The sequence below is a fragment of the Pinus tabuliformis genome, chromosome 8, assembly GCF_031772625.1.
Source record: "Pinus tabuliformis cultivar Carrire ecotype Pingquan chromosome 8, CPIR1, whole genome shotgun sequence".
NCBI lineage: Eukaryota > Viridiplantae > Streptophyta > Pinopsida > Pinales > Pinaceae > Pinus > Pinus tabuliformis.
In genome coordinates this window covers 2,053,722,412-2,053,747,228 of record NC_142294.1, presented here as the reverse complement: position 1 = coordinate 2,053,747,228, position 24,817 = coordinate 2,053,722,412, and the positions used below count along the sequence as shown (strand labels likewise).

At 39.2% G+C, this 24,817-nt stretch overlaps 1 protein-coding gene across 2 annotated transcripts in view; it reads right to left on the bottom strand.

Annotated features, from left to right (window-relative positions):
- LOC149244719 (uncharacterized) overlaps positions 1–24,179 on the bottom strand; it is a 51,564-nt gene extending 27,385 nt beyond the window's left edge. The window contains exons 1-4 of one of the 2 annotated variants that reach the window (XM_089374967.1): positions 23,898–24,179; positions 19,384–19,479; positions 17,183–19,274; positions 15,591–16,660 (exon numbers count right to left, since the gene is read on the bottom strand). In XM_089374967.1, coding sequence (XP_089231093.1) covers positions 15,591–16,660; positions 17,183–18,760 — 2,648 coding nt within the window. In that variant the 5' untranslated portion in view covers positions 18,761–19,274; positions 19,384–19,479; positions 23,898–24,179. Of the gene's footprint in view, positions 1–15,590; positions 16,661–17,182; positions 19,480–23,897 lie in introns of both variants that reach the window. The other variant, XM_089374968.1, reaches the window with a different exon arrangement.
- Between the last annotated feature and the right edge of the window lie 638 nt (positions 24,180–24,817).

Below are 24,817 nucleotides of genomic sequence, written 5' to 3'. Positions count from 1 at the left end.
ACCCGATCGTAGATAAATCTCTCAGTTATTTTTCTTGGTCTCGATTTGCAACACACCAATTAGAATATAAGTCAGATACCAAAAGCTTTGATAAGGAATGGAGATATTATGTACGCGAGTTTAAACTATTCAGAATTAGATACTAGTATTTAGTGTTGCTTTGTTGCCAGCAAGCATCCATAGCCCCGATGGAGTCACTCAAGAAATCACAAGCATTGCTTTGTTGCCAGCGAGTATCCATAGCCCCGATGGAGTCACTCAAGATATCACAAGCATTGCTTCATTGTCATTGAGCGCCCATAGCCTCGACGAAGTTGCTTGCATCACCTCCCTGTGTGGGAAACATTTCTCGTGCCTTTACCCTTTTCATTTTATTTCTTCTTTTCATGCAATTTTGCATTTTATGGGCATTCATTACACCAGGGTGAATGAGGGATCCCAACTTATTATACAACCAAAGAGGTTGTTCGTTGTGTTTCAGAGACTTCAAGATTTTCTGAAATAGGTTTGCTCGTTATTGTAGTTTCTCCCCATCCCTTCTCTAACAATTGGACTGACACATTTGAGTACACAATTTATTAATTCAATACCAATCAAGTTACAAAGATCCTATATAGGTTTATTAACTTAGTTGAAATCCCCACACAATCTAATTCTTATTTTCCATTTTGGATGACACTGACTCATTAAGATGTCCAACACTAAACCAGTTGAAGGAGATCTAATGTTAGCCAATTGGTGAATAGTTACCACAGTCTTATTTATAGCATTCGACATAAAATCATTGGTCCCTAGGAAAAACAATTTATTTATGTACAATGCTTCTTATTTATGTTCAAGGACCTGACAATAAAACCAAAAGAAAAGTGTATAAGGAAAATGAAATGAAATCAATGCAATTAAGGAAAAAAACGAAAACAACATGAAGGAAAAGGGACATAAGTAGAAACAATATGTACAAAAAGGAAAAATAGCTCAAAGAGTTGTCACTGGAAGTATAACTTAAGATCTTGGTCCTTAACAAGGAAGGTACTCAAACTCCCTGTTTAAGGTTTACAATTTTTACGTGTGCAGGCCAAGCTTTTCGTGGATCTAAAATGGACCAAGCCACAACGATTGGGATTTAGTATGTTTGCCCTTGTACTCATGGGCTTTATCCCAATTTAAAACAAGGTCACCCACACGAAACACCTGCGAAATTTTTGTCGAACCATGGTTTGACTCATTGTCGATGAGATGCAAATTTGGCACATGCCTTTTGCATTTCTTATTCGAGCTTCAGGAGGGTATCAATCCTACTCTACATGATGGGACATGACGTGCCATGGGATTCTTGGGAATGTTGTAAGGTATGTAGGTAAAGGTGAGGAGGCAGGACTACTTTCTTGTAAACCAAGAAATAAGGCAAGGTACTAAGGGAAGACTTTAGCATTACTCTATCAGCCCACAAAGCATTGGATAAGGCATTATGCCAGTTTCGTTGTTGGGAAAGCACGATTTTATTGATAATGCATATCAGATTTTTATTACTTGATTTTGCCATCCAGTTGCCTTGGAGATAATAGTTATAAGAATGTTTAAGTATAATTCCATTATCTAAAGCAAACTCATAATTTCAATGATGAAAAGTATGTGACATGATCAAAGACAAGATAAGTCGAAACGTCAAACCTGGTGATAATGTTTTGTTTAGTGAATTGCATCACCATTTGATCATTTACTTGCTTTAAAGGAATGGCCTCGACCCATCGCATGAAATAATTTGTAGCCGTAACAATATACATGTGCTGCTTAAATGAGCGTGCAAATTTTTTGTCGATGATATTCAATCTCCATTGTTGGAAAAGTTCTTCGACTTCACTTGGTTGATATGGGCTTGTTGATGACTTTTCCCTTCCAGCACATCTTTGACAAATAGGACACTGTCAGGCACATGCGTGAGCATCTCTACATAACATAGGCCAATAGTATCCTAATTGGATAATTTTACACGTTGTAATCTCATCAGCATAGTGGCCTCCAGCCAACCCATCATGAAGTTCTTTAAGGACTTTATCCACCTTAGAAGACTCTAAGCACCGAGTAAAACCCCATTATGATTTTTCCCAAACATGATCCTATGGATCCACTGATATTGAGCGTACTTGAGCCTAATAGCTCATTTTTGTTTTGTTGATAGCTCTGAAGGCAAAGTGTCATGTTCTAAATATTGTCTCAACTCACTATACCAAGATGGTTATGAAGCAGGTGCACGTACAGAATCAAAATTATACATGTCCATTTCTTCTTCCCAACATATCATTTCCTTTGTTTGAGGTTCCACAACTTCTGCAGCCAATTTGCATAATTCATGACCTTTGATGGTGTGAGTTGGCTTAAACTTGAGTTCATACTCTTGTAAAGATGTCATCCACTTAGCTCTTCATTCCCCTAACTCCTTTTGTACGAACAAAGATCTAACTGCAGGGTGAGGAACAATCACCTTCACATGGCTCTTCAAGATGTAGGGCCTGAAGTACTTCACGGCTTTAGAAACTGCATAAGCTTGTTTATCAAGATAAGGGTAATTAAGCTTGAATCCTTGCATACTTGTACTCATGAATGATATGGGCCACTCGTCTCCTTGATCATCCTTTTGCATAAGAACAACTGCGAAAGAAGAGTCTGATGCGAACGTGTAAAGCATGAACTCCTTGTTGAAGTTAGGACTAATTAGGGCAGGGGCCTCAGCGATTGCTTCTTTAATTTTAGCAAAGGCTTCTTTTTCCTTTTGATCCATTTGTAGGTAGCATCTTTCTTAATCATATCTTGCAATGGCTTTACAATTTGGGCAAAATCAGATACAAATTTTTTAATAAAATTGATCTTACCAGAGAAAGATTGCATTACCTTCTTTCCATTTGGGAATGGAATTTGTGTGATTGCATTGACTGGCTCCGGATCGACAATTATCCCACTTCTAGATATAACGTGTCCCAAGAGATTTCCTTCGAATATGACAAAAATACTCTTCTTGGGATTCAGTGAGATGTCATACTCTCTACAACATTCAAAGGTTTGACTGAGATAATGCAAATGCTCTGATCATTTTTGGAAAATACTATTATGTCATCTAGGTATACAACCACACTTTGCCTAATTAATCTTGTAAACATGATATCTATGGCTCGTTGAAAGGTGGCCCCAGAATTGATGAGCCCAAACAACATCCGTTTGAAGTGGAACTACCCCACTTGGTTCTTAATGTTGTTTTTATCCAATCTGGTTCAGCTACTAAAACTTGGTTATAACCCAAAAAAATATCAAGTAAAGAAAACATTTCAGAAACTGAGGCAATTTGAAGAATTTGTTCCGTGACCAAAACAAGGTAGTTGTCTTTGTCCTATACACAATTCAGGTTACAAAAATCTGCACATCGCCTTATTTCTCCTAACTTCTTTCTCACAGGAACCAAGTTCGAAATTTAAGTAGAATGTCAGACTTTAAAAATGATTCTTGCATACAACAACTGTGAAAATTTCTTAATCGAACAAGTTAGAAATCCTATTGCAATAAACTGATTTGCATTACCTACTTGTGTTCTTCATTTGACAAGTTATTTTCAAAAATGTAAATACACTGAACCCTACACCAATATACAGATCAAGTACTAAAAAATAAATGAGACAATCACACAAAGGACACACTTATTTTTGGATTAAACGACCCCGGAAAAACCAATGCGGGAAAACCAGTGCAACAGCTCTGAGTGTTTTCTATTATTAAGCAGAAGTTCTAAATACAAATGTTGGTTTCCCTCCCAGCAAACCAGGGACAGAGAAATATAATGGCGGAAAATCTAAGTGAGTTTTACCTCACTTCACTCTGTAGATTTTGGCTGATCTGGCAGCAAAACTGGCTGGTCCCGACTACAATTGTGCTACCCCTTCGTAGTAACTGCGTGGGCCTGCATGGAGCTCTCTGTAGCTCTGCGTCAACTCTTCTGCCCACTACGTCAGCTTTCCCAGCTGTTCTGGTAGTTTCCAATTGTTCTGGTAGTTTCGGCACTCTGTGTAGAAGGCAGCTCTCTTCCTTTGCACTGGCCCTTCTGACTCTGCGTCAAGGCTACGTGGGCCTAGACCGCCCCAATGTCAGCTCTTCCTAGCTACTGTGTTGCCTCCACAAGCTTCTCTCCGCCTCTCGATCAGTATTCCTGAACTATCACTGCCCCTCGGCTACAAGATCTCCCCAATCGATTTCCCTCTTGAGAACTTCTCACCTCAAAAAATCGATTTCCTCAATCTCTCTGTGTGTCTGCTTCAACTGACCCCAAGCGTCCATTTATACTTTTCTCGTTGAGAAATCAACGGTCGAGATTAAGTCTCTAATCAACGGCTAAGATGAAATTAGACTTGATCCTCATCTCTTAGAAGCTTCTCATCCATATTTTCATTGATACCCATTAATATTTTAATTTTCCTAAGTTTAGACTTTGGAATCCCATTAAAAATATCAATTATTTTAATAAAATACAATCCAGGTGGAATTTCTCCAAACGCTTTCTGGGTCTTGGAGATCTCATGTGTTCTAGCCCCTCCACAAAATTTCAGAGCTAGAGCACATCCGATGCTACCCAAAAAATCAACACTCCCTCTTAGCGAGGAATGTGCTAACAATGCTTCTCAGCAGAAGTATCACACCGATCCACGACATCAGTCCTCTGTGCTGCTAATGCTTGGCCTGTTGCCCATGACACTGCCACTGTCACTGTTACATCTGTACTGCAGCTCCCTCTCAATATGCTGCATCATGCTACCCATAGCACTGCCACTGATAATTGTTGCACTGCAACTCAGTTGCTAAGAAGTAAGCAACTGAAAAAGTCACCCAAAATCTGACATGTTGGTCAGTTGGGATGTCCCTGGATGTTGAAGTTACCTCTATTGCTAATCTGTGGTGGCCCTCTGATGCTACTGCATTATTGTTGTATCTGCTTTGTGCCTCCCGCACTGCTGCAACACTCCATTGCGTTGCTTCAAACTTTGGCACTCTAGCTCTACCACCGTTGCTCCATCATCCCTCGCACCAACTGACTCCTATCATTTTGCTACTGTCATTAAGGGCATCATTAGCCGTATGTGATCCAAGAGTTTGGGCACCTCAAGGATCCTGCCCCTTTTCTGTCGTCCTCCCGACTACAGCTCAATATCGCCCCACCTCTTCTCTAGAGGTGCATGAGCACTCATGGCGCAATCCTCATCATCATCCACTTTGTCAGCGTTCGCTAGAGCAGCCTTTGAGTCAAACTTCTCTTCCTTGCCCTTCTTCCGAGGGCACTGTGTCGCGAAATGACCCATTTCTCCACATCTGAAGCATCTAACTTTGGATATGTCCTTTTTCTTCCTCTTTTGTTGCCCTTGCTACCCCGCTAATGCGAGAGTTACATCCTCCTATTCCTCCTTCTTAACTCTGATCCCTTTGTTGCTGCTTCCCACCTTAGTGAACCGTCTGATCTCTTCCTGTCAAAGCGCTGCCCACATCTCCTCCCAACTGGGAAGAGAAGCCCTGCCAAAAAAGCTTTGGACAAAGGTTTCCCAATCTTCAATGATTGCATTTAGGGCAATCCTGACCATAAATTCAGGATTGGTGTAGCCCCTGTGGAAGTTAGTTGGTCATGGATCCCTTGCAACCTGAGAAGGAAGGGATCGATTTCTTCTCCATTCTGCATCTGAAATTGCCTCAACTGGCTCTCAAGCAACATCATTCATTGAACGGAAGTTCCCTCGTACAATGTGGTCAAGGCCTCCCACATTTCCCTTGTGTCCTTCTCAGTAACATGTGGGATCACATGATCCTTGACCCCATCCAATATCACGCACTTCGCTTTAGCCTGAGCCTCCTCGTACTTCTTGAGAAGATCAACATCAACCGGAACAGTAACCATCTTCAAGGCATAATCCTTGATGCGATTTCTATCCAAAACTGCCAGGATCTTGGTCTTCCAGATGACGAAGTTGGATGCTCCATCCAACCTGTTCTGATCCCTCAGTCCGTTAACTGCCATCTCTGCTTGAATGAATGTCGAATTGATTCTCTTCTCCCTCTTTCGTTGTTGCCCCAGCAAAACTCGGATCTAGATTTCTTTGGCGCTAGAAATCCTCTAAGGAACAAGCTCCCTCTAAATTTCGATTTCCCTCACATAAATCCTTTTGCCAACCACTGTCGAACCACCCCTCTCTGATCTCTCTTTGTTGCTGCTCAGCACTGCATCTAGATTTCTTGGCAAGAAATCTTCTAAGGAACTGATTCCCTCTACTTTGTTGCTGCCCCACTAGGTATTGTTCTGCACCAACAGAATCAGCACCCCACCAGCAACTCCAGATGAAATCTACATTGCACCTCTAGTCATGGAAACCGAAAAAACGAGTCCTAACAGTCTATGCGCTAGCCTAACAATCACTGTGTTTCCCTCTACAGTAATAGCGTCACCCAATCAGGCCGACGTAGGCTCTACGTGAGCCTCCATTGGTGACTACGTCACCCCTCTTCTGCACTTGCGGCCAGAAACTGCATTGTCTCTCGAGACAGCTGTCTTCAGCACAGATTTTCCTCTGTCCTTTCACTGATGGCTTCAATCCTCCTTTATCTGCAATCACTTTGATACCATGTGAAAATTTCTTAATCGAACAAGTCAGAAATCCTACTGCAGTAAATTGATTTGCATTAGCTACTTATGTTCTTCATTTGACAAGTTATTTTCATAAATATTCGGAAAAGATTAATGTGAATACACTGCAGCCTACACCAATATACAGATCAAGTACTGAAAAAAATTTTAAAAAAAATAAAAATAAAAATGAGGCAATCACACAAAAGACACTTAATTTTGGACTAAACGTCCCCGGAAAAACCCAATGCAAGAAAACCGGTGCAGCAACTCTGAGGGTTTTCTATTATTAAGCAGAAGTTCTAAATACAAATGTTGGTTGCCCTCCCGGCAAACCAGTGACAGAGAAATACAATGGCGGAAAACTTGAGTGAGTTTTACCTCACTTCACCCGGCAGATTTTGGTTGATCCGGCAACAAAACTGGTTGGCCCCAGCTACAACTGCGTTGCCCCTTCGCAGTAACTACGTGGTGCTCTTTGAGGCTCTGCGTTAGCTCTTCTACCCACTGCGTCAGCTTTCCCGCAATTTCCAGCAGTTTTGGCACTCTGTGTGGAAGGCAACTCTCTTCCTCTACGCTGGCACTTCTGGCTCTGCGTCAAGGTTGCGTGGGCCCTGACTGGCCCAACGTCAGCTCTTCCTAGCTACTGCGTTGCCTCCACAAGCTTCTCTCCGCCTCTCTGTCAGTATTCCCGAACTATCACTGCCCCTCAACTGCAAGATCTCCCTAATCGATTTCCCTCCTAAGAACTTCTCACCTCAGAAAATCGATTTCCTCAATCTCTCTGTGTGTCTTCTCCAATTGACCCCAAGCCTCCATTTATACTTTCCCCGTTGATAAATCAACGGCTGAGATTAAATCTCTAATCAACTACTAATATTAAACTAGACTTGATCCTCATCTCTTAGAAGCTTCCCACCCATATTTTCATTAATACCCATTAATATTTTAATTTTCTTAAGTTTAGACTTAAGAACACCATTAAAAATATTAATTATTTTAATAAAATACAATTCGGGTGGAATTTCTCCAAACGATTTCTAGGTCTTGGAAATCTCATGTGTTCTAGCCTCTCCACAAAATTTCGGAGCTAGAGCACATCCGATGCTACCCAAAAAATCAACAACTTCTTCAACTCCTTATCTATTAGTGATTCCAATGTCTAATGCACCTTTCGTAGCTTTTGTTGAAAAGACTTGATACCCTCTTTTATAAGGATCACGTGTTGGACAATTTGAGTGTCGTAAGTCTTGAGATCCTCATACATCTAGGTAAAGACATCTTGATATTGCTTAAACAGTTGTATGAATGGTTGACGTTCATCCAAAGTACAACAGATATCGAGATTTACGAACTTGGGATCTTTTTTGGTACCCAAGTTTATCTGTTCATGCATCAATGTGAGCTTGGTGTCTTGGCAGTATTTAGAGGGCCTCTGAAATGATTTTGCAGATCATATTATTTTTCCAAAGACACAACACCTTTAGGTATGGGGTTTCCCTCTCACAGCTTAGTTCTTTCCTCTAGAGACTTTTTGTGTTCCTCTTCATTAATGGCCACATCCTTGAACATATTTGAGTTGGTGAGAAATTCTTGTATATGTTGGTCATCATTGAAAACACAGAAATTAGTGACATTGTCAGGAATTGTGGGCTTATAAACCATCTCAACAGAAAAACCATTTCTCAGAGGTGTGAAGCACGTTGCTACATTTGCTAAGGTGTCGACAATAGCATTGTTAATTCTAAGCACTGATATAATATTAAAATCTTTAAAAGATGAAATGAGGCGCCATACCTCTTGTTTGTAGTTCTTTAGATGAGGAAATAAACAATAATTTGTATTTTGTACCGCCCTGGAGATTATTTTTGAATCACCAATAACTTTGATGCACTCTAGGCTTCTCCGGGGTGGCATTGATCTTTTTGCAAACTAACAATGGCATAATGTTAGTGGATGCACTAGAATCTACAAAACAGTTATGCACATTGTAATTAAAAATTTCAAAGGTAAGCAAAAAAGGTGGAGTTTCCAATTTGCCATTGGTCGCATCGCTGATAATATCCTTCTCACTTACTATGGCCTTTCCTTGCGTTCGCGACGTGATATTCTCATAGTTGGAAGAGATAGAACCAGATTGACTCTGAGTAGCAGGAGACTCAAATGTTCGGAGTATAATCTCTCTTTGTTGAGGAAGTTGACACATATCATACATTGTCACATTAGCCTTCATCTTCTTCATGTCATCAATAATATTGTATTCCATTGATCCACCTTCATGTTTACCCTTAGTTGGATGGTTTGAAGAAGCGGTTGATGAAGGCTTATTGTTTGCTTCGGCAGTCTTTGCATTAGTTCCAACATTCCCTGATGTCCCTTTTGTTGGTTGATTATTTTTGGCTAGAGAATTTAAACTTTGATTATTGACCCTTGGGGGAAGTATCTGCCTCAACAAAGCTTTACCCTTGTCTTGAGGATTTTACTAAGCTATTGGCCCTTTACTTCATAAATTATAAGGTTTGGTGGCCTTTAGCTGGTTGCGTTTCTCCAACAGACGCTTCTCCGGTTGATAGGGTATCTCTGTCAACCACTATATCCAGCAATAACATGGATGACCCTGCAGTGGACTCATCGTATGTTGGAGGGGATTCTTCTTCCACCAGCTCTTCAGATTGATCTTCGACAGATTGTTGGTCTAATAGTCGGTTAATTACAAGAGTCGTTGCATTGATCCACTGTGGGCAAGTCTTTTTTAAATGATTTGCTTGATGATATGAACAGAAGTTGTCCATGCCCAATTCCTCAACATTCAAATTTACGTTAGAGCTTTTTGTCAACTTGGTTGGGGGATTGTTGTTACGTCTGAAGAATGGCTTGTGAGACAGAGTACTTGAAGAGCTTTCCCCATCACTCTTCTTCAAATCAGTAACCTCAGTGGTCAGTTTCTTCAACATCTTTACCATAATCTCCAGTTTCTTTCTACTGGCCTTGGAATCACCTTGAGTGCTGTGTACACTGATAGCAACCATATTCTCGACAACCAGGGCTTCATGAAGTTTTCTATCAATGTAGCTTTCCCGACCCTTTTCACAAACAATTCTATATAGGGTGGCAGGGCTGATGTGTAATAATCAACAGTTATCGAATCACGAGGGGGCACATCAACAAGGAATTTATTCAAAATTGTAGTAAAGCAATGGTTGAAATCTTTCACTTTTTATTTGTTCCCCATCTTCAAGGCAATGAGCTCTCTTAATACTGTTGCAGGTGTTTTTTCTTCTTCGAATTTATCCATAAATGCCTTTTGAAATTGTTCCCAATTCGTGATAGAATTAGGTGCAAAGTGGAGCCTTTATTCTCAAAGGTGTAAGGGAAAAGTCTATACGCAAAATCCTCATATTCAATATTCATTATCCTAAGAGTTAGATAGACAGTTTGAATATGATCTTCTGCGATGTAGCTTTGTCCAGGTCAAATTTTGGAATAAACTTCTCCAGATGGTGGGGCATGTCATGTAGAGGATTTGGAAGGTTTAATGCCCCTTGGGTCATCCATGCCAATTGGTTACCAACCATATTGTTATTAAATCTTCTTCTTCACTTATCAGTGTGTTCGTTCTCAACTTCAAGACCTTCACTAATTACTAATCCTTCTAAATGTTCACCAATTGGTGGCCCTTCATCTTCTTGATCAAAAGGTCCAAACAAGTGGGGTCTTTCACTGGTTTGGCCAGATCAACCAATGAAGTGTCAGCCAAATCTTCAACAGATTCAACTAATACACGCAATCAGTGGTTTGTCTCCTACTCATACACTCGTGAGATAAAATACCAGCAATGGGAATTATTCCAAGTTTCTTCGTGTATTTTCAAACGAATGGCCTAAGAGCTCTTAACTCCTCATTTACCTCATATAACAGCTCAGGATTTTCGAACAGCTGAGGGTTTGGTTAAGGGGAACCAAGTTGGTTGCTACCTGGCTCAGATATTTCAGGATGATGAGAATGAGAGAACCTACCAGCCATACAATGGTGGCCCTCCTTCTAACAAGGCAAAATTGCACTTACAATGGTAAGGGAATCTCCCTAGTACAAAATCCCAATTAGACCTTATACCATTTGGGATAGGAGTCCCATCTGATATGTGGCCCAGCTGCCACAATGTTTGTTCGAAAATTGGTTTTGGATGGAAAGAGCAAAAGAAAGGGAATTTGGATCAGACTTCTGATAGAAAACAAGTTAAAACAGTTTTATGAAATACTTTAAGCAAAAGATAAGAACAATATAACAACAGCTAAGTAGATGAACATGATTCATAAAGAGAGGCTTTTAGCAAACTTTAATTAAGATACATGGATGAGGAAATAAATTGTTACCAATTGTGAATTAGTTCTCAATAAGTAACAATAGTGAAAGCATAAATCAGCAAACAATCTCAAATAAAATGTGAGTTTCGAATTAACAAAATAGTTCATCAATTCTCAACACAGAAATAGCAATCGCATACCCATTAAACCACCACAACAATAGTCTTACGATGCTCATTCACGCGTGAGTGAATTGTTTTCCTTGGTCCAAACGAGCTTCTTCTCATAATTATGCTGAAATATCCAATGCACCATTACATAAAGTATGCATGAGATCCAATAGTGGAAATGCTAAAACTGTTACTTGATCTCCGAAAGGGATGTACAAGATTTCCTCTTCTTGAGGCTTCCAAAGATAACTAGCATTTTAGGATGCACAGATATACTCTGCCATATTTGGAGCCAAACTAATTGCTTCATTACATATTTTGACTGAAACCCCCCTTGACAAAACCATAAAGCTGTGAAGACAACTGTTCTAAACTAAGGAAACCTCTATGAGAATATTCTTTTCATGACAATATGATATTGGGTGTCATGTTCAGATAAGTTGAATCCAAGATATGTCAATTGGGTTTATCTCGGGTGGTTGGAAAGAATAATTGTTATCCTCCCCACCTATGTTCAATTCCCACAAGTGACAAGAGTAGCTTCGTTGTAATGGCTTCGAGCCTTGTTGAGTGAAAGTAATCCCTCAAAGATCAAAACATGTATATTCCTTATATGGAATATACAGATATTTCTCATGGAAGAAAAAAAATGTTGAATATAGGATATATAAATCATACATTGCTTGAAAGATAAAATTCATCTTATTACAAGCAAAGAAACTAATAGTAAAAATCCATTCAAGACTATATTAGCAGTAACGAAATAGTAAGATCCAAAGCATTGTTAGCTCATTCACGATGCTCATTCACGCGTGAGTGAATTGTTTTCCTTGGTCCAAACGAGCTTCTTCTCATAATTATGCTGAAATATCCAATGCACCATTACATAAAGTATGCATGAGATCCAATAGTGGAAATGCTAAAACTGTTACTTGATCTCCGAAAGGGATGTACAAGATTTCCTCTTCTTGAGGCTTCCAAAGATAACTAGCATTTTAGGATGCACAGATATACTCTGCCATATTTGGAGCCAAACTAATTGCTTCATTACATATTTTGACTGAAACCCCCCTTGACAAAACCATAAAGCTGTGAAGACAACTGTTCTAAACTAAGGAAACCTCTATGAGAATATTCTTTTCATGACAATATGATATTGGGTGTCATGTTCAGATAAGTTGAATCCAAGATATGTCAATTGGGTTTATCTCGGGTGGTTGGAAAGAATAATTGTTATCCTCCCCACCTATGTTCAATTCCCACAAGTGACAAGAGTAGCTTCGTTGTAATGGCTTCGAGCCTTGTCGAGTGAGAGTAATCCCTCAAAGATCAAAACATGTATATACTATATTCCTTATATGGAATATACAGATATTTCTCATGGAAGAAAAAAAATGTTGAATATAGGATATATAAATCATACATTGCTTGAAAGATAAAATTCATCTTATTACAAGCAAAGAAACTAATAGTAAAAATCCATTCAAGACTATATTAGCAGTAACGAAATAGTAAGATCCAAAGCATTGTTAGCAACATAAGGCTGGTCCCTAATATGTATTTCTTATATGCATCTCTTAGACTGATTTTGGAAAGCTTCTACATACAAACGATCAAAAAATTGTGCATGGCAGAATCAATAACACTGTCAAGAGATGTTTTTCAAATAATAAAGGCTCTTACCAGGGAGGAAAATTGACTGGTGACTGCTCATACTCGTTGTCATGTGCAGCATCTAAATAATGTTGAGTCGCTCCTTCCCTAAAGCAATTGCCAAAACTGGGAAGTAGCAGACGACTATCAAGTTCATTCCAACCTTCTACATTAGATTTATGAACTGGCTCACTTGACCATGGGTTATCTCCACTCATTTGTTTGGGACTACTATCCTCTAGTTGAGGTAAGAGGTCAGCAGGAAGATGGTTTTCTATTTCAGCAAAGGATTGCACAATACTTTGAGGTACAGGATGATGTAAGTTTCTCTCTTGATCAGACATGTTTTGTACATGTGGGAACCAAGGAAAAGGCTTGCAAAATTTACTCTTCCCATACTGCCAATTTCCTTGTTCTGAGATTTCATTTGAACCATCCAAAGCTAGTGAAGGCAAACTCCATAATTCTGCAATTGGAGGATGGTGGTCTCCATTAGCATGTGAATTGTCATCAGGTTGTGTGGGTGATATTTTTGACACGTGAAACTTTAAAACAAGCTCTGCACCATAGAAACTCGAACAACCAAAACTGTTAAAATCGTAGTTGCAGGAACTGTCCCCCTTCCCAAGGATCTGGAGGCAGAACTGCGTCCCATATGGATCCGCCACCGATCCTTCGGTGGAGTAGCGGATCTGAAAATTGGATCCGCGGTTCCACCTTTTTTTGGCAATCCCTGGAAAATTAGATCCGTGGGGGCTCGATCCACGGATCCTGCTGCCCGATCCGAGGATCCGGAAAAGATCAGGTGGCAGATCTGTGGAGGTCCGGGCGTGTATCCACCACGAAACGCAAGCGGATCCGAGAGAAGGTGGACAGTTCACACAGTTCTGTGGGTCTTTTTTTGTTTTTTTTTTGTGGAAATTTCGAACTGTTATGTGAAGAACTACACTTTCTGAATAATCCCAAGGTGCCCCTTGATGCTCCCTAATGGTAATGTTAAATTCTTAAAGTAAAAGTGAGAGAATGTCACTTTTACTTAAATTTTTAACATTACCATGAAATGACTCGGGATGTTTGAGAGTGGTTCCAACCTCATCAGACTTCATATGGAGAAAATAAAATTTCATATCCCATTCCAAATTCAGCAGACTTAACAGTTTTCAAGATCAATGGGGATTGTGGCATTTCATTGGATTATATCATGTATAAGGGCATGTGATTGGTATTTAATCAAGAGCACCAAGCCCTATATGTACCCCAGTGTTGGTGTTGTTAATTGTTGAACTCCTTTGTCATGGCCTTAGCAATTATGTACCCTTCACTCAAGTCAAAATCATTATTCAGGCATCTTAAGCTCTTTTTACCATATTATAAGGCTTGGATTAGGCTGTTTGATCAAAATTAGGCAATGTTGACTAATATCCCTATAGAATTGAAGTAAAGGCAAAGGCTAGACAAGAGAAGAGGAATCATTGATGCTGGAATAATTAATCATTGATGTACAATGGATGCCATATCTATCTTGATTTACATAAAAATATGCATGCTTTCATCTCTTCTACAACTTATTTGGTATTTGGATGTTTTTTTAATATAAATGCAAAAAATATAAATATATATATAGTAGACGCTTCGCTTCCTAGATTTTTGGGAAATGACACTTCAGCGTCCCCGCTTCGTGCAATGTTGGTCAAAAATACAGTTCTAAAAAGTCAATTGAATAGTCCATAAATAACTTGACACTTGTTGTGGTTACGGAATTGACTAATTAGGGAAACCGATGGGACAGGGCAAAAGAAGACATAGAAATGCATCACTCACGAGCACAATACAAAGTTACAAACTGACAAGACCTAGAGATCAATATAATTGAATTGCCAACATGGCAAGTTTCTATCTCGGATTCTCGAGGCTTCCAAAGATAACTAGCATTTTAGGATGCACAGATATACTCTGCCATATTTGGAGCCAAACTAATTGCTTCATTACATATTTTGACTGAAAACCCCCCTTGACAAAACCAAAAAGCTGTGAAGACAACTGTTCTAAACTAAGGAAACCTCTATGAGAATATTCTTTTCATGACAATATGATATTGGGTGTCATGTTCAGATAAGTTGAATCCAGGATATGTCAATTGGGTTTATCTCGGGTGGTTGGAAGGAATAATTGTTATCCTCCCCACCTATGTTCAATTCCCACAAGTGACAAGAGCAGCTTCGTTGTAATGGTTTCGAGCCTTGTTGAGTGCGAGTAATCCCTCAAAGATCAAAACATGTATATACTATATTCCTCATAATGGAATATACAGATATTTCTCATGGAAGGAAAAAAATGTTGAATTTAGGATATATAAATCATACATTGTTTGAAAGATAAAATTCATCTTATTACAAGCAAAGAAACTAATAGTAAAAATCCATTCAAGACTATATTTGCAGTAACGAAATAGTAGATCCAAAGCATTGTTAGCAACACAAGGCTGGCCCCTAATATGTATTTCTTATATGCATCATACAATGCTGGTCCCTAATATGTATTTCTTATATAAATCATACATTGCTTGAAAGATAAAATTCATCTTATTACAAGCAAAGACACTAATAGTAAAAATCCATTCAAGACTATATTAGCAGTAACGAAATAGTAGATCCAAAGCATTGTTAACAACATAAGGCTGGTCCCTAATATGTATTTCTTACATGCATCTCTTAGACTTATTTTAGAAAGCTTCTACATACAAACGATCAAAAGATTGTGCATGGCAGAATCAATAACACTGTCAAGAGATGTTTTTCAAATAATAAAGGCTCTTACCAGGGAGGAAAATTGACAGGTGACTGCTCATACTCATTGTCATGTGCAGCATCCAAATAATGTTGAGTCGCTCCTTCCCTGAAGCAATTGCCAAAACTGGGAAGAAGCAGACGACTATCAAGTTCATTCCAAACTTCTACGTTAGATTTATGATCTGGGTCGCTTGACCATGGGTTATCCCCACTCATTTGTTTGGGACTACCATCCTCTAGTTGAGATAAGAGGTCAGCAGGAAGATGGTTTTCTATTTCAGCAAATGATTGCACAATACTTTGAGGTACAGGATGATGTAAGTTTCTCTCTCGATCAGACATGTTTTGTACATGTGGGAACCAAGGAAAAGGCTTGCAAAATTTACTCTTCCCATACTGCCAATTTCCTTGTTCTGAGATTTCATTTGAACCATCCAAAGCCAGTGAAGGCAAACTCCATAATTCTGCAATTGGGGGATGATGGTCTCCATTAGCATGTGAATTGTCATCAGCTTTTGTGGGTGATATTTTTGACACAGGAGATGCAGTTTGAGCAGGCCTATGAATTGGTGCAGAAATAGGTGCACAGTTTGACGACAGAACTCCAGTTGCTCTTGCATCTAAAAGAAGACTAGATTTAATATCTGTAGAAAAGTTTTCCATCGGCTCTGAGACAAGTCCAAGCGACGAAACAATGTGCGGCTGATATAAGGAGTCTTCAGAAGAGTTGTTTCCACCTTCAGTCAAAGTAGCCGCAGGTATATAATCATGTGGTGAAATCAAATCTGAAGGATCTGGAGATTCTGAGACAGATCCTGAAACTGACATTGTAATGCTAAATCTTGGCGTAACTGCTGCAGGTGCAACCTGGATAGACTCCAGCAATGTAGAATGGATATCACTGGATAATGGAGAACATGATGTCACTTGCACTGCAAAAGACTTGCTCTGTATTTCTCCGTGCTTCCCCTGTTCCCAATGATTTCCAGAATCCGAAGAATGAGACAATCGGGAAGATGTCAAAGGACCTTTAAACAGATGCTGCCACGATTTTGTTTGTGTTGTAACTGGTGACGCTGGCTGCGGCTCAACTCCCACCTAAACAAATACCACTTTCTCAATTAATTTTTCCCTTTGTGCATGCAAATGTAAATGCGCATCCACAATAGTGAGTGAAAGTGCAAATAAGCAGAAGCTGATGTGCACAACTGCTACACATGGGAGATCAACACAGGCACCTGCTTGTATGTATATTGGTAACAAGAGGTCCTGAAAGCAACGAAGGAGCAAATGCATAATATAAGTGAGCTGTGCACACCTTGCATCTCACTGAACGAGTTACATTTCATTTATATTAATGGGATTTATTTAATGTGCAAGAAGAACAAATTGCCCTGCCTATCCTCATCATTTCATCATTTTAAGATACTACCTTGAGTTTCAATTTTCAAGGTTCTGCTTTATGAGTTTTCAATTTTCAAGGTTCTGCTTTATAATGATGAAATAGGAGAAAAGTTCAAAATATGGGTTGGAGATGCAATTTCTCTTTCTCAAGCATGGTCATTGTTGCAGTACATTTATGAGAACTAAAGAAAAATATGGAGGATGCTGGCAACTTACAGGTAACTGTGAAGGATGTACTCCTGAGCTTCTATCGACGTAACTGTTAGTGTACTTCACTAATTTGGAATTTCTGAATCTGTTGCTGTAACTTAGAGTCGGTTGTTTCTTGCAAGTGTCCTCACATGTAGTGTTGCTTCCTTTACTCCAGCTTTTTGAACAAGCTGTCCCAATCCAAGTGGAATTGGCACGCTGTCCATAGTTTAGACCCAGTGATCCAATAGAACCATTACGGATAGATGCAAGAGAGGAATCTCCAGCACAGCCTTTTTTAACAGATTTCACCCCAAATCGTTCAACACATCCCGATGTCAGGCGACTAGATGATGAAGAACTTCTGGGATGCAAAGTAGAATATTTCAAAGAAGCCAAATATCGAGATGTGCCCAACTGTGTTATACCATTTATTAATTGTTTCATGGTATGGTCACTGGTTTTGGATTCTGTTTCTAACGAAGGAGCTCTGTAGTGCTTCATGCTCCTAATAGGCTCTGTGGCATGATGTGCTATGGGTTTTGATATTTTATTTTTTCCACATCCTTCCATATTGTATAATTTCCCCTTTTCATTTCCATTTTTATTCTGAAACTCCCCCACATTGGCTACATGATTATCCTTACCAAAACACTTTTCCTTCACCTTCTGCTTTACCTGTTGCCTCTTACCTACTTCCCTCTCTATTTGAATTTCTCTTTGCTTTTCCGGTGCTGTCTCCCTTTCACTTTCTTTCTCAACCTCCAATTTCGTATTCCTTAACCTTCTTCTTTCCTCCACTAATCTAGCAACCTCTTCTCTCTGTTTTCTCTCTTCTTCTTCTAGCATTTTCTTTTCTAGCCTAGCCTGTCTCTTCTCTTTGGCCTTCCTCCTGGCTTTTTCTCCTTTGTTTTCATGAAAATTGCATTTATCATCACCCTTCTGTATATCTGCTTTACAGCTAGAATTCAGAGTTCTCCCTTCACTCAGAGATCTCTCCCTCCATATATTTCCTGAAAGCAACCTGATAAAGAAGAATGAAAATTTTAACACTTTTACTACAGAAATAAAAATTCCAGGATTAGACTCTCCTGAACATTTTCTATGTCTAACTGCTCCTTGAACAGTGCCCAAATTATTCCTTGAGATTCGCCGGTAATTTTCTATATTTCCTGGACCCCATTTACCAAGAGCCACTCCAGTTATATCTAATACAGGTCTTCGAGAAACATGACCACAGTAAGCACACATGAATCTGCCACTTCCAGGCATCTGATCTCTAAAAGCTGTTAAACAATTTCTGCACCTGCGTATCGCTTCTTTGAGCCGCTTTGCTTCCAGCTGTGCTTTAACTCTTTGCCTTTCTCTCATAAGAGCACTCCGACGTGCTCTCCATGCAAAAAGTCGTGGAAGTATAATTTCATGCCATCCACTGGTAACCAAAAGCACAAAAACACAAGCCAGTCGAGGGGAAGTTACCTCAAACCTTAAATTTGGTGGCAGCATCTGTGAAAATGCCCACAGTATGATAACAGGAATAACCAACCATCGCAGCACAGTTACAATGCGCCGTGACAATCTTGACGCAACACAGAGTATGCACATGATTTTTCACTCTGCTCCTTGTGTCCTTACATGTGCCACGTTTGCACTTTCTCACAAACAACACTGGTGACCCAGCTTTTGCTCTCTGTTGACAAACTTGTATGCACAAACAAGTTGACCTGAAGCCTTATGCATGAATCTTCATTTTCAAACCCAACTTCTTGGATTTTCACTTCTACTATTTATACCATCTTTCCACTACCTTAAACCGGGATTCATAAAGCAAGCTCACCAAAAGATTCATTTGTTTTTAACATTTATTATACACAATTACTGAATCCTTATAAACTGTGTAACCAAATTAGAACCAATAACGTTCGCCAGTGGCAAAAGAATAATCAACACAGAAACTAGAAACTTAATCTTATTGTCTAAACTCATCCAACCAAGTTACCAACAAAGAAATGAATATTGTCCAGACAGATGTTCTGATCTTTCCAGTAGCAGCAACTTGCCTTTGTGCTACACATAAGAAGTGATTGCCACTGCTTTGAACAATCCTAATTCCTAAACCCTGTGATATGAAATGTTGCTGAATTGGAATACCATTTTTGCAAGTTAAAATCGAATCTCCAAAGAAATTGCTGACAAAAAGCAGCTGAGAAAGAATCATTAAATCTTACTTGTCATAAATGTTTAACTTCCCATTTTGTATTAAGCGATACAGTTTTCATTCCAGAGGCTTATAATCCTTCTGCAGGTGGTGATCAGGGTTTATGCTGCATAATGGCAGATACCACAATAATCAGTTTCAGTTCCCACATCCAAACAGATTTGAGAAATAACTGTAATGCAAAATTCAAAAATTATAAAGCTGAAAAGCAGAGAGGCCAAATACCACACCCTGTATTCCACAAAAAATGTCAGAGTATCAGAAAGTATACCTAAATTTCTGATAAGGCACATGGTTGACCGCAAGAGTTTCTAGAGCTAACTAAAGATATTAGATTGCTTGGAACAGTGAATTGCGAACTTCTTTAGAACACAAGAAAATTTAAAAGGGAACCTTTTGAAGGTGTTGTTCCCTTAAAGGAAGCACACCAAAAGTTCTTTATAAATCATAATCTTGCAATTTTCTGTATTGAACGTGAAACAAGACCTCATTCATCATTTACAAAAGTGTCTAAAATTTGTCTGTAAAATTGTGCATATATTACAATTTCTTGCAGTTATATTCCTTGGGTTCTGGTATTAAACTCTAATTTTGTGAACTTAACCTTACAGCAGATTAGAACTTTTTTACTTGTGACAAGCGTACCATTCCCAATCTGGGGTTATTACAATGAATGTCACTGGATTTACAGCACACAAATTGGAATCCTTCTGCAAAGAAGCCATGAGCCTTGTCTATTCCACCAAAGGTCGCCCAGGACTTGCACCTGGCCCCAACCAAATGGAATGACCCACTCACATGGGTGATCCAGCTGACGCACAAAGCATACAATGGCCCACTTGCATGGGTGAATTGACCAGCGAGGGACAAAGCCTGTCACTTCGGCGATTTGAACCTTGATGGAGGGATAACACTAATCCCTGCTTAACCATCATACGAAATCCCCATCGACAGCAGATTAAAAAGTTTAATATGCATTGAGATTAATTTATTTAAGGAGGTGTTTCTGCAAATATGTTGAGGGAGAAATGGGCCACAAACTCTTGCAACACTGACAGTCTGTCTGCATAATTGTCTTTCGAACAACATCATTGCTTGTACAAGCTGCTTGAACCTTAGAACAACTATCACAGTGATTTTTCTGCAAATGCTTATATCATGTAGAATGTTGTACTGACAATTTCAATGTTCTGCTATTTGCTATGCTGAGAGTAAGAACAGAGTCTATGCCATCATTTCTGACACCACATCGTTTCTGGGCAATTGTAATGATTGCGAAAAATATATTTCTCACAGATTTTGATTCCAGTGGAGGTTATTGTCCTGAGATGATTTTTATGGAAGAGTTTCATTTGTTTATCTTCCATGGAAGTTCTATTTTGCTAGAATGCAACCCTATTTTCTGTGTAATTCCTCCTCCGATGAACTATTTAATCTATGATCAAAAGGATGCAGCTTGGTTCCATTTCAATTTTCATATATTTAGCAAGTTTAGTAACAAGCATAATGATATATTATATACAAGCAAGACTGGGAATTGTGAAATTCATCACTGCCAGCTAGAGTGGCAAACTTCTAAACATGGCCAGCATATTCAACAAAGTCGCTAAACTTTAAACTTCCCTTCTTTCTTGCTATACTAGAAAGCATTATTCATTTGACCAAGGCACATTAAAGAAACTATGTCAAGGATGTAAATGTCACAACTTGCAAGGGCAATGCATTTCAAGCTTCAGAATTTAAATGGCAAACTAATAAACTTTTTCTTTCTTGCTGCACTAGAAAGCATTATTCATTTTGACACAGCAGGTGCAGGGGGGGTATTATCCTTGGTCCTGGATGAAAACAAGGAACCACCATCCCATGGGGAGTTGGAGAACCAACTTTTCTTCTTTCTTGCTATGCTAGAAAGCATTATTCATTTGACCAAGTCACATTAAAGAAACTATGTCAAGGATGTAAATGTCGCAACTTGCAAGGGCAATGCATTTCAAGCTTCCGAATTTAAATGGAAAACTAATAAACTTTTTCTTTCTTGCTGCACTAGAAAGCATTATTCATTTTGACGCAGCAGGTGCAGGGGGATATTATCCTTGGTCCTGGATGAAAACAAGGAACCACCATCCCATGGGGAGTCGGAGAACCAACCTGCAATCCCACGAAGGCTCTAACTTTGTTCCAAGGATTAATACTTATAAAGAATCAAGGATTTCATCGCATCTTAGTGACTGGAAACTCAATGGTGATAACTAAATAGATGCTTTAATCATTAACCCCCCTAGAGCCTTGATTCAGTGAGTAACACAAAAAGTTAACAGAGTTCAAAAATTGGCTAAAAGCATCCCAAAGGCAAATTTTATCATGTTCTAAGGCACTTAAACTCCACCGGTTTGCCAATGGGGCACTTCAAGAAAAATGGCGGAGGCATCACAACTAATTATATTCCATGAAGTTCGAAGTAAGCAACAGGTCGGGATTTGAAGGCACGAGTAGAATGGACATTTGGCACTAGACCTCACAGGTAGGTACTCCTCTCAATGGAGCTATAATTCCCTCCCTTCATCACCCATCACAGCAGAGGCGGATCCATTAATTCGTTTGACAATGGGACTAATAAGCATATGTGGTATTAACTTCAACCTCAAGTGCAAACTGTGTGAAATGGCAGGACTATCCCCTCACCAGCTTGTATACATCTCTATTAACAGTGTAATTAGCCAGAGTTTTGGTCCCATCTTGTGAAAATATGAGCAAACTCCAAAGTATAGGAGGCTCAGGCAGGCTGTAATCTTGGGTGCATTGAAAATGGCAGATTTCCATAGGCATTCTCACTGCTGCGCAGGGTGTGAGAACTCAGAACTGAGAAGAGACATTTGATGGTGTGCGAAGAGCGTTACAGAAGTTCAGGATTGTGCGGCATTACACATGAGAAGGTAGGAGGACGAGGAAACGAATGGAAAAGAAGAAATTCTCAGGAGGCAGAGACTATGCAAAGGCAGGTATTAGGAAACAATTCTCAGTTAGAGATTATTCAAAATCAGCGGAGGCGAATGGGCATCAAGGTGGAGAATAACACATTGATTATTGAAGAGGTATCACACAAATTAGTTCTGCTGCAGACCAGGATTGACAAGTTGGAAGTTGAGAAGAAGAACAACAATGAAGTTAACCATTTAGCGGCTCACGCTTATTTTTCAGGATCTTCTGGGGAAGAAATTATGACGGACAATAAGGAGTCTACAGTGAACAACCATCTGGCCAAGCTTTAAAGCCACCCTCTGTCATTCAGCCAACTGATCCTGGTATCATTCGGGGTACCCGATGTATACAGTGGAACTGATTTTCATTAGGTTTATATTTTGCCATGTTTTGGAATGTCATTTTTTTGCTAGGTCACTTTAATTAGCTGTATACGAAATTTTGGGAACTTAAATACAGATGCAAAAAAGACAATTGGTACGATATTTTCGAATCCTGTCCGGGGATTTTTGGCTATATCTTTTTGTCAATTCAGGCTGGACGGTTCAGCGGCAGCACTTCTATAATACAATTTGATATCTATTTCTGTCAAAAAGAAAAGACATTATTCATTGGACCAAGGAACATTAAGAAAAATATATCAAGGATGTAAATGTAGGAATGACAATGCATTTCAAGCTTCAGAAATTTAAATGGCAAACTACACCTACATCGTGGTCAAGCATGAGCAGATTAATATAACTTCGGATCCTGCTTTCGTGTTGGTTCAAAATGCATACTTTTAAATTTAAAAGATTATGTACACCAGCTGCGACACTGGGAGATTTTAATTTCAGATTCAATTGCCTTGCCGACGGGGCCTTGGTTCACTGGTGAAGTCATCGGATTATTAAGCCATCCACCAGGGTTTCATTGTTGTGGTCTGCCCCCACCGGAATAGTATAATCATCAAAAAGGATGAGATTCCGGGCGATTTTGACGGAAAAGACACCTGTCAAACCTGGCACCAAAACGGAAGGAAGTCCGTGTGATGCAGTGCAACCCCAAGATCTACTTCAACGTCGGGGCACGTTTCGAGGCAACTTCACTTACTAATAATTTTAAAAAGGCCTGAAAATCAGGGTTTGTGTTACCATTTAATCTTAACGAACCCCGATTCTGCAAATGTCCAGTGTAAAGACCAAAAAACAGAAACTAGAGTTTCCTGAACGGAATGGCAATTTTGCCTGTAACTCTAAAGCAACACAAAACGCCAAAGTCCGGAAATTCAAATTTGAAAGAAGACAAGGCTGAACATTTTGGTTTTTAACGAAAAGACGCGAGGGTTTCAGTTGAATTTATTAACAGAAATTTAAACTAAAACGGAGATTTTAAGTTAAGAGTTTTGAGAGTGCTGCCTAAACTTGTTTTCATTTCTTTCTTTTTTTGCGCTGTAAGGCTCCGTAATAAGCAGCATTCTTCTTAAACCCTCAGAGAATTCATCCATTGGAATGCTTACTCTTGACGTGACGAAGCCGTAGAAACAGAGAATGGGAAAAGGTATACCTCGCTGTAAAATAGACTGGGGCGGATGAAGCTTGTGTTCGTTGCCCCGAGCAGAACAAATTTCAGCGGAATGGGAGCAGACAGGGACCAGGATCTTGAAAACCATGATATCGCGCAGATTTTGCATTTACCGGTCACGGGTTCAAATCATGTGGACCCATTTCACTGGGGGATCATATAGCGCGGCCATTTTCATTTACCGAGATAAGTAAACGGTCCCGTTGGCAGGCGGCTCGGAAGTCGGACGTACTGTTATGAGAGGTGGTCGGTGGTCACATTTAGGTTCAAGAAGATGTTCAAAGAAGGGGGCTTGTAGTTCAAGATCAAGAAAATTAGTAATTCTAGAAGAATATTTGGATTTACATTCACTTCTAGAAGAATATTTAGATTTACGAGTTAGTTTGAAATGGTTTAAAGTGTTTTTAGTTAATGAATATTATTTTAAATTTTTTTAATGAATGTTTTTTTTAAATAGGAGATATCATCCAGTCTATTAAAAAAGAGGAGTATAGAAGCTAAAAATACAAAGCCTCTTGGATTTAGCAAAAGCATTCTTCATCAAATTTTCATCTAAAAAACTAGGATTCAATCTGATGATAATATTGAAGAAGTATGTAGAGTGATAATAGAATTTTAAAAATAGGAAAAAAAAAACTATTAATCTTAAAGTTGAATTCAAAATTAAATCTGAAAGAAACCACTTTCTAGATCACTAATGAACAATATAGAGAGTTGTTTAAAAAAGATTTAGCAACCAGAATCTTGCTTAATCAATGGCATATCATTAGGAATCTGGAAGGGCCCTCTCCTTATCAGCTGAAGGCTTTTTCGTTCCTCAAAAAAGATCCTTCCTTCCTCCTCCTAAAGTGTGTTTTTGGATAACAAGTCAGCTTCATTATTCCATTCTCTTAGGATGTGAT